General features: G+C 42.4%; 2 protein-coding genes across 3 annotated transcripts in view; one reads left to right on the top strand and one right to left on the bottom strand.

The window, feature by feature from the left end:
* KATNAL2 (katanin catalytic subunit A1 like 2) overlaps positions 1-13,334 on the bottom strand; it is a 65,489-nt gene that overhangs the window by 41,187 nt on the left and 10,968 nt on the right. The gene's annotated exons all lie outside the window — the stretch shown is intronic.
* Positions 10,663-13,318, top strand: LOC109451430 (elongin-A). Its single transcript, XM_074339770.2, has one exon. The coding sequence runs from the start codon at positions 11,146-11,148 to the stop codon at positions 12,835-12,837; it is 1,692 nt and encodes a 563-aa protein (XP_074195871.2). The 5' UTR covers positions 10,663-11,145; the 3' UTR covers positions 12,838-13,318.

The following is a 13,334-nucleotide window of genomic DNA, read 5'->3' as shown; positions in this document are numbered from 1 at the left end:
TGTAAAGGAGCGTAGTAAGTACCATTTATTCAACCAAAATTTATTTTGTTTTCTGCCATTCAAAAGGTGGTTATTGTTTGTTTTTTTTTAGTTTTTTTTTAATTAGTTTCAGGTGCACAAGACAAAGTAATACTTAGACATTTATCATTTATATCCCTCACACTGTGTGAACTCCCCTCCCCCATCCACTACCCCTCTGACATCGCACAGAGCCATTACATTTCCACTGTCTCTATTACTAATGCTGTACTCCGCTTCTTGTAAATTCACACACACACACACACACATACATATATATATATAAACTTGTAGTTGACATTCATTGTTGTTCAGCTTCAGCTTCAGGTGTACAGTGCAGTGATCAGGCATCTACATCATCCCTGAGGTGGTTTCCCTAATGAGGGTTATTGTTTTTTTTAAAAAATGAACTTCCATTTTATTTATCACACAGCTTTACACACATTTTTTTCCTGCTAGTTAAATGTTTTGCTTTAAATTTAGTCTAAAATAAATAAAATCAGCATTCTCAGAAGTCCAAAAGCAACGGAGATTAAAGGAAAATTAAAATAATTCTTGAACTAATAAAATATATAAGCATAAAAAGTGATGACTTAGGCTGGGAGAAGAAAAAACATCTGAAAAAGGACTGTTATCCAGAGAGTTCTTAAAACTCAACAATAAGAAAACAACCAACCCAATTAAAAATGGGCAAAGGACATGAACAGACACCTCACAGAAGACGATATACAGATGGCAAATAAATACCTGAAAAGAAGCTCAACATCACATTTGTCATCAGGGAAATGCAAATTAAAACAACAAGATCCCACTGTACACCCATTGGAATGGTGAGAATCCAAAACACTAACAACACCCAATGCTGGCGAAGATGTGGAGCATTCATTGCTGGTGGGAATGCAAAATGGTGCAGCCACGTTGGGACACAGTTTGGAGGTGTATTACAAAACTAAACATCCTCTTATCACACGATCCAGCAATCACACCCCATGGTACTAATCCAAAAGAATTTGTATGTCTACAGAAAAACCAGCACACCGATGTTCATAGCACCTTTATTCACAGTTGCCAAAAGCAACCAAGATCTCCTTCTGTGGGTGAATGGATAAAACTGGTCCATCCACACAATGGACGATTAATCAGTGCTAAAAAGAAATGAGCTAGCAAGCTATGAAACGACGTGGAGGCAACTTAGATGCATATCACTAAATAAAGGAAGCCAATCTGAAAAGGCTACATACTATTTGATTCCAACTATGACATTCTGGAAAAGGCAAAACTATGAAGCCAGTAAAAAGATCAGTGGTGGCCAGGGGTTAGGAGAGATGGAGGGAGGCAAAGCACAGAGGATTTTAGGTGATACTATTCTATATGATACTATAATGATGGATACACATCATTATACGTTTGTCAAAACTTACAGAATACACAACACCAAGCGTGAACTCTAATGTAAACTATGGACTTTGGGTGACAATGATGTGTCAGTGTAGGTTCATCTGGTACAGGAAGCTTGTGCATGTATGGGGGCGGGGAGCATAGGGGAATTCTCTGTGTTTTCTGCTCAATTTTGTTGTGAACGTAAAACTGCTCTAAAAAATTATGTCTATTTTTTAAAGTAGTAATTGATTTTTAAACAAATTTATCAGGCCTAATATATTTAAATAGAGTCACCTATCAGAACAGTCAACTCAGCACATCATGCTTTCCATTCCATTGCTCAACACATTTCTGAAACTCTTCTATTTAAATTGTCTTCAATGTAGATAAATGACCACAGGCCACATTTACAAAAAATAGTATGTGGCCACTGTAGAGAACTGGGACAATACATCAAGGCAGAAGAAAAAAATGAAATATTTTGGTCACATTCTTTCAGTCTTCTTACAAAATAGGCTTTATTAGCAGATGTGACTATTTCTAAAAATCCAAATTCATCCTCAAGGACAGATCAGATAACATTAGAAGAGCTTTAAAAGTGTATAATAGGGGGCCGGCCCGGTGGCTCAGGCGGTTAGAGCTCCGTGCTCCTAACTCCGAAGGCTGCCGGTTCGATTCCCACATGGGCCAGTGGGCTCTCAACCACAAGGTTGCCAGTTCAATTCCTCGAGTCCCGCAAGGGATGGTGGGCTCTGCCCCCTGCAACTAAGATTGAACACGGCACCTTGAGCTGAGCTGCCTCCCGGATGGCTCAGTTGTTGGTTGGAGCGCGGGGCTCTCAACCACAAGGCTGCCAGTTCAATTCCTCGAGTCCCGCAAGGGATGATGGGCTCTGCCCCCTGCAACTAAAATTGAACATGGCACCTTGAGCTGAGCTCCCGGATGGCTCAGTTGGTTGGAGCGCGTCCTCTCAACCACAAGGTTGCCGGTTCGACTCCCGCAAGGGATGGTGGGCTGTGCCCCCTGCAACTAGCAACAGCAACTGGACCTGGAGCTGAGCTGCGCCCTCCACAACTAAGACTGAAAGAACAACAACTTGAAGCCAAACAGAACCCTCCACAACTAAGATTGAAAGGACAACAATTTGACCATTGTTCCCCAATAAAGTCCTGTTCCCCTTCCCCAATAAAATCTTTAAAAAAAAAAAAAAGTGTATAATAGGCTATTCTAAAAAATTGACAGTGGGTACATTTCTAGCTCTGTCTTTGCAAAGACCCCTTTAGTCAGGGAGGTTTAACAAACCAAAAAGCAAATTACCAAGACGAGATAAAGAATCAAGAAGGTAATTACAGTAATCTCCTTTGCTATTTTTATTTGTTATTATGAAATATATAATTCATACAGAAGAGTGCAGGAAACATCCATTTATTTTTAATAGTAATAATAATAATAATAAAACTCACTCTAGTTTGGCCCCAGAGCACTTTTGGTATCTTAGAGACCCCCTCTCAAGGCTCCTTACAGATGCTTCACCCTCCCTCCCACCAGAGATACCTGCCATCCCGACTTTTATGTTAATCGTTCCCTTTTTTATGGTTTTAGCAGATATGTATACGTCCTTAAAAAACATTGTTTAGCATTCACATTTTTAAACTTTATATGAATGGAATGTGCATTTATTTTATGTGACTACTTTTGTTCCACAGTATGTAATTTCCCCAACAAAAGTTCATATCAAAGGAAAGGTTTGGATATGATCCAGCTATTCCAAAAAACTTTCCATAAGTTATCTGCTTCCACTGTTTTTCAGTTTGTGGCCATAAATTCCCTGTGTCATATAAGGTTGCTCTCTAATGTCTCTCAAGGTAACTAATTCTCTTTTCCAGAAAACAGAAGTATCATTAAATATTTCTTTGTCGCCCATAGTACCTGGCATAGTGCCAAGTGCTAAGTAGAGACTGATATTTGTCGATAGGGTCAATAGATAATTTTTTTTTCAAACTACAGGTCATGAAATCAACATAATGGGTTACAAGCAGCATAGTCTAATGCAAATGAATTATCACAGAACACAGAACAGGTCAGAAGGCTTACTGTTGCTTTGTGAAACTTTCGTTGTGTTTGCCTGTATGTATGAGTAGGTGTCCTGGATCTCAATCGAAGCTGTCTTCAATTGATCACAACACAAAAATTGGAAAGCCACTGTACAAAATCCTAATATTAAGGTCTCCACCACTGGCAGTTTTCATTCATCTTTCTGAAGATGTTGACGCAACAACTGTTGGTGAAGGATGAAGCCTTTCTAATTTACCAAAACTAGCATTGGTAGTCAGTCTCTCCCTTTTTTTTTTTTTTTTTTTGGTCATTTGATTTGCCTCGCCTATAGTGCCATCTAGTGTATTAGGACGGGAAGCAAGTCATGAAATTTAGGTAGTTCCAAATTATTATTTGCATAATAAAGATGACAATCATTACAAAATTCAGTCCAAATCAAGTTTGCAAAATAAAAATATAACTGCATAATAAGCAATCAGTAATAAGATTGATGGGATATGTTTTTAAATGTACAAATTCTCAAACTCATGCTTGGGGTTTTGATTCACAATTTTAGGAGACTAGCAGGTACCTGGAGATCATTGAGTCTCAGGAACCTGACATCTAGAAAGGTAAAGACATTTGCTCAAAAGCCTGCAAAGAGTTTGTATGAAATTTGCCAAATAACTGTGGTTACCAGTTTTTGTTTTTGTTTATTTTTAATATCATAACAGCAAAATGAAGCGAAATAAAGGTTTTTTAATCAGGCAGCATTGAATGAGCTAAACACTGAGCTAAAAATCAGTAACAATATGTATAATATGAACAAAAATAACTGCAAAAAAAGTGGGTTTGTTAAATGATCCTACTCTAAATAACCCTCCTCTAAAGTTGCAAGAAAAGAATAAACAAAACTATTTGCAATGTTTTCCTTTATTCCTAACATTGTCCAGAATGGGTCAATTGTTCTCTTTTAAAGTTGGGTCACTTACTAAAAGAACTCAAAAGTATCAATGTAGGGTTGATGGTAAGCGTATGAAATAAGGGTGGTTGATACCTACTAAAGATAGTGAGCTGAGCCATTAAGGTACCTTATTTCAAAGACCTGAAAATATCTGGTCTAACCTCAAAAACAATTTTTTTTCAGAACATGAATTGTATAATGTATACACAGAACATAAATGAGTTTGGGGAAAAATGATAGTGACATTAATTAAGCCCATCAGCTCAGACACTCATCCACAGAACAAATTGTCCGAGCTCATTTTTCAATGCATGCAAGAGTCTTTCATTAAAGCTTCAGTGTAAACTAGTACAACCCTTTTATCAAAAACAAATTGACAAAAATCTATCAAAATGATAAAACACATATACCTGTTGACCCAGCAATTCCACTATAGGAGACCAATTATATACCGTGTTATAGAAATACTCCATGTATGCACAATGATTAATGTTCAAGGATGTTTGATATAGCATTATTTGTATTTCCAAAAATATTAGAAATAGCCCAAATGTCCATTAGTGCTTAAATAAATCATGGTGCAGCCTTACTGTGGAATATTATGCAACAATAAAAAGAATGAGGTGGGTCTAGATATAGTGACGAGGAAAGATTTTGAAGACATCATGTTTTCTCTCCACCTACTTCCAAACACTGTGTCACTCAGAAAAAGTTTAAATTAAAAGTAGCGCTTAGATTTGACAAAGAAAACTTCAATTAATACAAACATTTTTAAAGAAAATTTTCTCTCTTCACTCTGTCCACCATTAATTATTAATTAATATCTCATGTAGTAGTTCTGAAAGGGGTTTATGACTATATCAATGTATATATGAGGTCTGACAATTACGTTTGCGAACTCATCCTAGAAAAAGTGCTACATACCTCATTGCTGAATATCACTATAGTCACCTTGGAAGTACTCCCCTTGGGAAGCTATGCACCGATGCCAGCACCTAGTCCACCCTTCAAAGCAATTTTGGAACTCTTTCTGGCATGGCCATCAGAGCTGTCGTCGTATTACCCTTGATGTCCTGAATGTCATCAAAATGTCTTCCTTTCAATATTTCCTTTATCTTTGGGTAAAGAAAGAAGTCATTGGGGGCCAGATCAAGTGAGTATGGAGGGTGTTCCAATACAGTTATTTGTTTACTAGCTAAAAACTCCCTCAAAGACAGTGCCCTGGGAGCTGGTGCATTGTTGTGATGCAAGAGTCATGAATTGTTGGCAAAAAGTTCAGGTCGTCTAACTTTTTCATGCAGCCTTTTCAGCACTTCCAAATAGTAAACCTGTAACTGTTTGTCCAGTTGGTACAAATTCATAATTAATCCCTCCTATTTCAAAAAAGGTTAGCGACATCATTTTGACTCTTGCTTTGGACTGACGGAACATTTTTGGTCATGGAGAATTGACTAACTTCCATTGTGCACTTTGACGCTTTGTTTCAGAGTCATATTGGTAAATCCATGTTTCATCACCAGTGATAACACGGCCCAAAACATCATCTTGCCGCTCCAAAAGGTCTTGGCAAACTTTGACTCTCCTTTGTTCATTGGTGAGCTCCTTCGGGACCATTTTTGAACGTCCCTTTCTCATGCCAAGATTTTCAGTTAAGATTTTCCTAACTGTTTCTCTATCAATGTTTACTTGGTCTGCTATGCTTCCCACAGTCAGCCGACGATTTTGACCCATGATTCGATGAACTTTTGCAATGTTTTCGTCAGTTCTGCTCGTTACTGGCTGCCCTGGCCTCTCTTCATCGGTGATGCGTTCTCTCCCCTCAGGAAAATGTTTAATCCATTTGTACACTGCTGTTTTCTTCATGGCATTATCCCCATTAACTTGGACTAACATGTCCCTGATTTCACTTCCACTTTTGCCAAGTTTAACAAGAAATTTCATGTTTGTTCGGTGCTCTAATTCACGCTCACACATTCTCGTGACAGCACACAAAAACACGCCACAACAATAATGAATGCCACTCGCAAGACACCGCCACATGTTGACACAAACACAGCTGTGAGACACTGATATACCGAGGTTATGAGACCCTACTGAGCTGTGTGTACAGCGCTGCCAGTGTAAGCGCACGGGGGCAAGTTCATGAACGTAATTGTCAGACCTCGTGTGCACAAACTTTAAAAAATTTTTAAAAATGGAATCATTGTGTATATGCTTATGGGCATCTTCCTCCCTCTCCCCCCTCCCACTTAATAATGTCTTAAATATCTTTCCATATGAGCATATGCTGATCTACCTAATTCTAAGACATACTGTAAAGTAAAAAATCGCAGAAATACACATTCACTCTCTTTCACTCATAGAAAAAGAAAGGAATAAAAACCTAAGTATATAGTTGCCTCTGGGTAGAGCAAAGGGCTGGGAGCACAGCAATTTAAGTTTTAATCCATATACGTCTTAATTTTCTGAATTTAATACTATGGCAAGTGAAAAGCAAACAAACACATCGGCTTGGGTTCTACTGTTGACAGACCAGAAAATTTCTAGGCCAAGGAATTACATCATCACCATGGCAGACGAGCCACTCTACCATTGGGGTTCCCTGCCCCAGGCTCAGCAGGTACGGGTGGGGGTCAGGGAAATGGTCCTGGCACTGATGCTGGCTTCAGGTGTTCTCATTCACTAGGAGGGAGAGAAGCCATACAAAAGTCACCCAAAGGCACCTCCTCCTCTGTACCACACTTCCCACCCCCACGTTCCCCTGAGCCCACCTCCTGCCTTCACGTATACACAGAGGCAGAGAAAGCTAGGAGTCTTGTTGTCCACTACCCAAAGGGAGAGCCTTAGATTTCACTGCAGCCCTAACAAAACTTGAGCTAACACACTTGTCAGAATCATCTCCTTCTAGAATTCTTAGAGAGTTGTTTAAACAGTGAACCACTGACCTAGTGAACTCACGGAAGATCAGGATAGAAAGGCAGAATTCTATAGACTTCTTGGGATGGAGGGATCTCTGAATCCTAAGCCAATCTGAGCAATGTTGACCATATTCTTCAAAGGGTATAAATAACCTATCAGAGAGGCTTGTGCAGGATTTTGATTACATTCCTGGAAAATGGTAGCTGTCCCAACTCCAGTCAAGAATCTTCCAGGGTTTTTCGGCTGGAATCACAAAGTTTGGCAAATAGTCCTGATATCTATGGCAGATGATGAGTACTGAGGGACCCCCTTTGGCTCAGTGATTTAGAATTCTGTTTGGTAATGAGGCTGCTTCAAAAATGGCGTTCTTACTATGAAGATTGGGAAACAACTTTTACTTGGGGTCTCTAGGCCTTGAAATAATGCGACTTTTTCTTTGAGACAAGTTTGATAGAAATTCAGAATTTAGTAATAAAAGACAGACAAGGTAACAAACACTATTCAAATGCCTACAGTTAAATATTGAAGATGTGCTGTTACTTGAAATATAGAATGTGGTCTCATAAATTTGTTAATTAAAAGTGTAAAGTTTCCCAGCTCTATAACATCTTTCTACTCTTGCCATTCAAATTAGCATAGAAAATTATCTTCTGATTAAAAAATCCTAAGAATGAGCCACCAACAAATGGTCGATTGATTGATTGATTGATTGATTGATTGATTGATTGACACTTATTTTTTACACAAAGTACTGTGACATAAATGGTCAATTTAAACTGTAAAAGATGGTGTGCCCTTAAAATGGACACAATTAGATGCTCAATTAACTTCTGTCTACCAAAGAAAGGAGGCCCAGAAGTGAACATCTAACCAAAGTGTCTCATTTGTCTCTGCTTCAATAATCTGTCTGTTTTCTCCTTCCTTCATTTCCTTTGTGGGCTATTGTGCAACAAAAATGCCTCCATTATCAGATTCAAAATTGAATCCGTTGATACTGTAGCCTGAGGAAAAGGAAGCATTGAATATCATTCCTAGTTTTAGACCCAGAAGATATTTAGGAAATGTTACTGTATATACACCACATGCAACATTAGTGCTTTTAATTTCTTTTTTACGGGTGCAATGGAGATTAATTTGCATGAGCTCGTTTCAATTTCTGTAATAAGATCCAAATTTTGCATTAAGCTTTCCATCTCAGAAGCAAACAGTTAAAAAGGACACATTTCTTCTTTCAAATGTTTTTATTATAGTTCTATTTTACAGTCCCTGCATCTAATATTCACTTAAAAGCTTGAATATATATACCCATAAGTTCTAATTTGTTTTTTGTTTGTTTCCTGATTACCTCCTGTTTATACTAGGAAACTTCCTAAGTTTCCAATGCTGCATAACTTGAAAAAGCACAAGAATTACCAAAAGGACTGTCTAGAAATCCAGGAAGTCATTCATTGTATTTAATACAAAGTCACATCTGGTCAACTATGCTCAGGAACAGTGTTCCTCGAAGAGGGGCATTTGTTGTTCATCCTCAGTGTGAACTGGTTATAGAAATTGACATGTCAGAGAACCATAAAGTCCACTGAAACACAGGGGACTTTCCATGCCGTGCCATTATTCAACACTGAACTGGATTATGGAACTATATTTACGTTCTTTCCATAAAACTTGTGCTCACACAGGCTACTTTCTAGTTGCAGCAGAGCTGCACGATAGAGAGATCAGACTGCGTCACAGTAAGGCAATACTATCACAGACTCCAGCTGTGTGCAATGTGAAGTCCTCAGTACCACCTAAAGGGATTAACTGAAATCCATCAAGCCTTCAGAACCAACTTTCAGTTCACCAGGGATGGGCAACAGATGAAACCTCGAGGAAGCAGTCAGTCGAGTCAAGAAAGGAAGAGGTTCTACAGAACAACTGTCATGAGTTCTTGGGAAAGTCAGTGTCGTTAAAAATAAAAACAAAATAAAAATAGAGATGGTAGGGGCTGAAAAAAACTGTGCTAATTCAAAGAAACTTAAGGGATACAAAAACCAGACATAATGCATGATCCTGGATTGGAACCAGGTTAGAGAACTAGTTGGTTAAAGAACAGTGTTTACGGTATGATTTCATTTGGATAAAAAATGCAAGTGTGTGTGCATGTTATGTATATCCACACACAGAATAGGATCTGGAAGGATATGTGGATATACACTAAGGCTCACGCTGGTTGACACCTTAGTGTATCTGCGTGGTGGGAATCTGGTGGGTTTTTAAAATTTATTGGGTTTGTTACATGTCCTTAAAATTGTTTTATGACTCTGTGAGTAATCGTACAATATTAGAACCGCCAATTGATACTACTGAGAATATTGAAAACAATGATAACTGTCAGGAATTCTCAGATTTTATAAATTCTAAGACTCAGGATAACTTTAAAACCCAGAATGATGGTCGACATATAGACCATTCAATAAATATGTTAAGACAACTGGAAAAATGTGAGGCAAAAGTTGAACAAAAACTCACAAGGTATATACCTATAGAATTGTTTAAGAGATCAAAAAATTTACACATAAAAAAAAAAAAAATCAAGGAAGAACAAGCACTGGGCTTTCCTGACTGGATCAGGGGCCAGTCCGGGTACATTCCTGGAGATCTGGCTACGATCTAATCAGATTTGATTTAATCAACGTGATGAATCAGTGCTGACGTTGTCAGTTAAGTCTATGAAGTTCTTCTTTGGGGCAGCGATCATACTAATAAGGAGGCTAAACCCTGCTGGGGTGAGGGTAGGTGCCCTCGAGGACACTTGGAGTGTCTCAGGCTGACCTGAGTCAGGCCCTCCCGCTGAGGTTTAGGGGGTCAGAGCAAACGGCCATTCAGTCATTCGTTCCACAAGAGTTGATTGAACGCCTACGTGGGACGCTGCTCTGCAGGCAAACCCCATGCAGCGACTCTTACCCGCCCTCACAGGACTAAGCTGTTGAACTGCAGAAAAATCCTTTTCTCTCTCCAGGCCTCCACTCCTCACCCTCTTCGGAGGATATGCTCACACTGGACCGAAACTTCTTAAGTTCAAATTCTATCGTCCTCTGTTTCACTGATGTGATCCAAATATGCAAATTAATTTGATCGCCCTACTCCTGTCTCCTCATCCGAAAAGTAGGGATAACATAATGGACAGCGTGGGCCGGCTCCCGCCCATCCAGGAAGCTGGGGCAGGCCCTCAAGGGGCCAGTGGTGCCTGGTTCTCTAAAGAGATGCACGGAGGGCGCCATGACCCCAGCACAGCCCAGGGTGGGGGGGGGGGAAGGGGGAAGGGGGGGCGGCAGGCAGGGCGGGGGGCGGGGCTAGGGCGGGCCCCAAGCCCCACCCTTAGAAGCTGGGGAAGATTTAAAGAGACTCCACCTGGCCATTCTCAGTAGCCATTCTGGTGGAGACCGTGGTCGGTGAGACAGTCGCCTGCTCAAACGCGAGCACATTGGAAGTCTTGCCAGGGACTCGGTGGCCCATTGCAAGAAGTTGGTTCCTGTGGAAGGAAACACTGACGCTGACAGAAGGGACTCGGAGGAGAGCGAGTCCTCAAAGTGCCCCAGGGATTCTCTTCGGAAGGAGAAGGAGATGGAGGAGACCAGCCAGCACCCTGCAAAGAAGCGGTCAGCCGTCCATCGCACAGCTCTGAGCGCAGACAGAAGAAACACAGAGAATCCTCAGAGCTCGAGAGGCCCCACCGTCATGAAAGGAGAGAGGGAAGGACCAGCCATCGAGTTTCGCCAGCTGACTCTTCAAAGTGGGAATCTTCAGGCGACGGCTGGTCCCCTCCATCATCCACGGGTCCTCATCAGATGCGCGGTGACCATCACAGACGCCCGGCCAACGCCCACATGACATGCCAGAGGCCTGGAGAAGGCCAAGCCAATGCCTCTCGGGACCGACGGGGACCCAGTGACAAACGACGCCTGGGGACAACCCAGGGGAGAGGGGCCGTGAGTCAAAGCGAGGAGCGCCCACCTTCCCACAAGGACAAACGCCCGGTGGGTGCCAAGGGGCGTGAGAAATCCTCTGCTTTGATCAGCCAGAGATCACCCCAGGCCTTCTCCAGAGAGCAAAGCCCAAGACCTCTCTCCTGGGAGGGCGCTGGGGGCAAACTGTCCTCTCGTAGTGTCAAGGAGAAGGAGGGAGAGGGCCCCGGCTTCCAGTTGTCGCCTCCCTCGGAGGTGGCCTCAGACAAGCTCCCCCAAAAGCGAAAGAACAACCACTCAGAGAAAACCCAATCGGACAAAGACAAGCAACAGCGCCTAGACAGCTTAGACGCTGGAAAGGGGGCAGGGGCCCTGCTGCCGGAAGTCCAAGAGAAAGTTGCCGACAACTTCCAGACCCAAGAAGGGAAAGTCAGAACTTCGCATCGGGATAGGAAGCCGGCGGGCTCCCTCCCTGACGTGGAGGAGGCAGAGATGGAGGAGGGATTCGAGCCGCCCACCATGCCTTTTGAGGCATATCTCACCTACGACCAGCCTCTCCGGAAGACAAAGAAAAAGAGTGTGAAGATTTCATCCACTGCACTTGAAGGAAAAGGACTTAGGAAAAAGGATTCTAAGAGCGCGAGTGAAAACTTGGACGCGGTGCAGGAATTACCTAAGGTGAATGCAAACAAGTCAGAGAAGCCGCAGCTGTCTGGAGCGGATGGGGCCAAGCGGAAAAAGGTCCCCGCTGATGCGTCAGCCGTGTTGCCAGACCCCTGGCTGCCCAGGGTCCAGCCGGGATACCGTCCACTTCCTGCCTTTGCATTGATGTCCTCCTCGCAGCTGAAGCAAAGAGCAGACGAGGAAGAAGCTGGGTTTGCCACGCCCAGAATGAACGCTAAGATGCACGTGTCCTCTGGTTCCAAGTGGGCCTGTCTCCGCAAAACGATGACCTTGCGCCAGCAGTGTATCCTGGTCCTCAGAAACAACCTCAATTCACTCTTCCGAGTGGGAGGCGTCCCGTATTCTGTTCTCCAACCCATTTTGGAGAGTTGTACGCCTGATCAGCTATATCGCCTAGAGAAATACAATTGTGTGCTAGTTAAAGAAACCGATCCATTATGGAAACTGCATTGTCACCGGTACTTTAAGGAAGAAAAGCCAGAAGAGCTTGAGTCCTGGCGGGAGATGTACCTGCGGCTTCAGGATGCCCGACAGCAGCGGCTGCGAGCACTGACACTGAAGATCCGATCCGCACAGGCCAGTAGGCCCAAAGGCCGACAGACAAAGATGATCGTTTTCAACTTTGAAAGAGGAGGAGCAGCTCTCCAGGAAAAAGTCAAGATCAAGCCAGGCCCCTCCCCCACAGCAAGCAGCCGCGCTCGCTCCAGTGGTGCCGGTGGCCACGGCTTTCACCCCACCCCTGCGAAGCTGGCGAATGCCTGCCCACGCACCAGCAGCGGGGTGGTCAGCAGCAGCGGGGTGGTCAGCAGCAGCGGGACGCCTGCAAAGCCGATTGCTCCAATGATGGCCAAGACCATTAAAGATTTCAAGGACAGATCCTTCCGACGATGAATGGAGTGCCTGCCTTTGGAGATGAAATTTGGGAGGAGGAATACAAGGACCGTGGGGGTGAGGGAATGGCACTTCCACAGGAAACTTGAATCTTGGGTTTCGTGGAAACGTTTGGACTCTGACACCTGTACTTCTCAAGTGTCGTACCTGTGAACCTTCGACGGCCTCCCTGTCTGGAGTGTGTGTGCACATGCATAGAAAAGGATGGGAAGGAAGACGCGAAGGTTCATCCTTAGTGTATCGGGTGGTGGGAATGTGGGGTGTGCTGATTGCCCGTATTGTGTTTTGTTACCTATCGTTTTTTTAAACTTGATTTATGATTCTGTAACTAATCATGTGTTATAAGAACTGTCAATGCACACTACTGAAAATATTGACAGTCGTAACTGTCAGGAATTTCTAGACCTAATAAATTCCAAGACTTGGGATATCTTTATAACCCAGAACAAGGGTGGAAATATAGACTGCTCGATAAAATAAAATAAAAATGTTAAAAC

This window comes from Rhinolophus sinicus, chromosome 4 (genome assembly GCF_057876585.1).
Source record: "Rhinolophus sinicus isolate RSI-liver-muscle chromosome 4, RSI-T2T, whole genome shotgun sequence".
Lineage (NCBI taxonomy): Eukaryota > Metazoa > Chordata > Mammalia > Chiroptera > Rhinolophidae > Rhinolophus > Rhinolophus sinicus.
Note: the sequence above shows the minus strand (reverse complement) of the source record. Positions and strands in the feature narration are given on the sequence as shown.

Excerpts from the sequence above, each read along its gene's own strand:
- LOC109451430 (XM_074339770.2), top strand. The coding sequence starts at position 11,146 with ATGCGCGGTGACCATCACAGACGCCCGGCCAACGCCCACATGACATGC.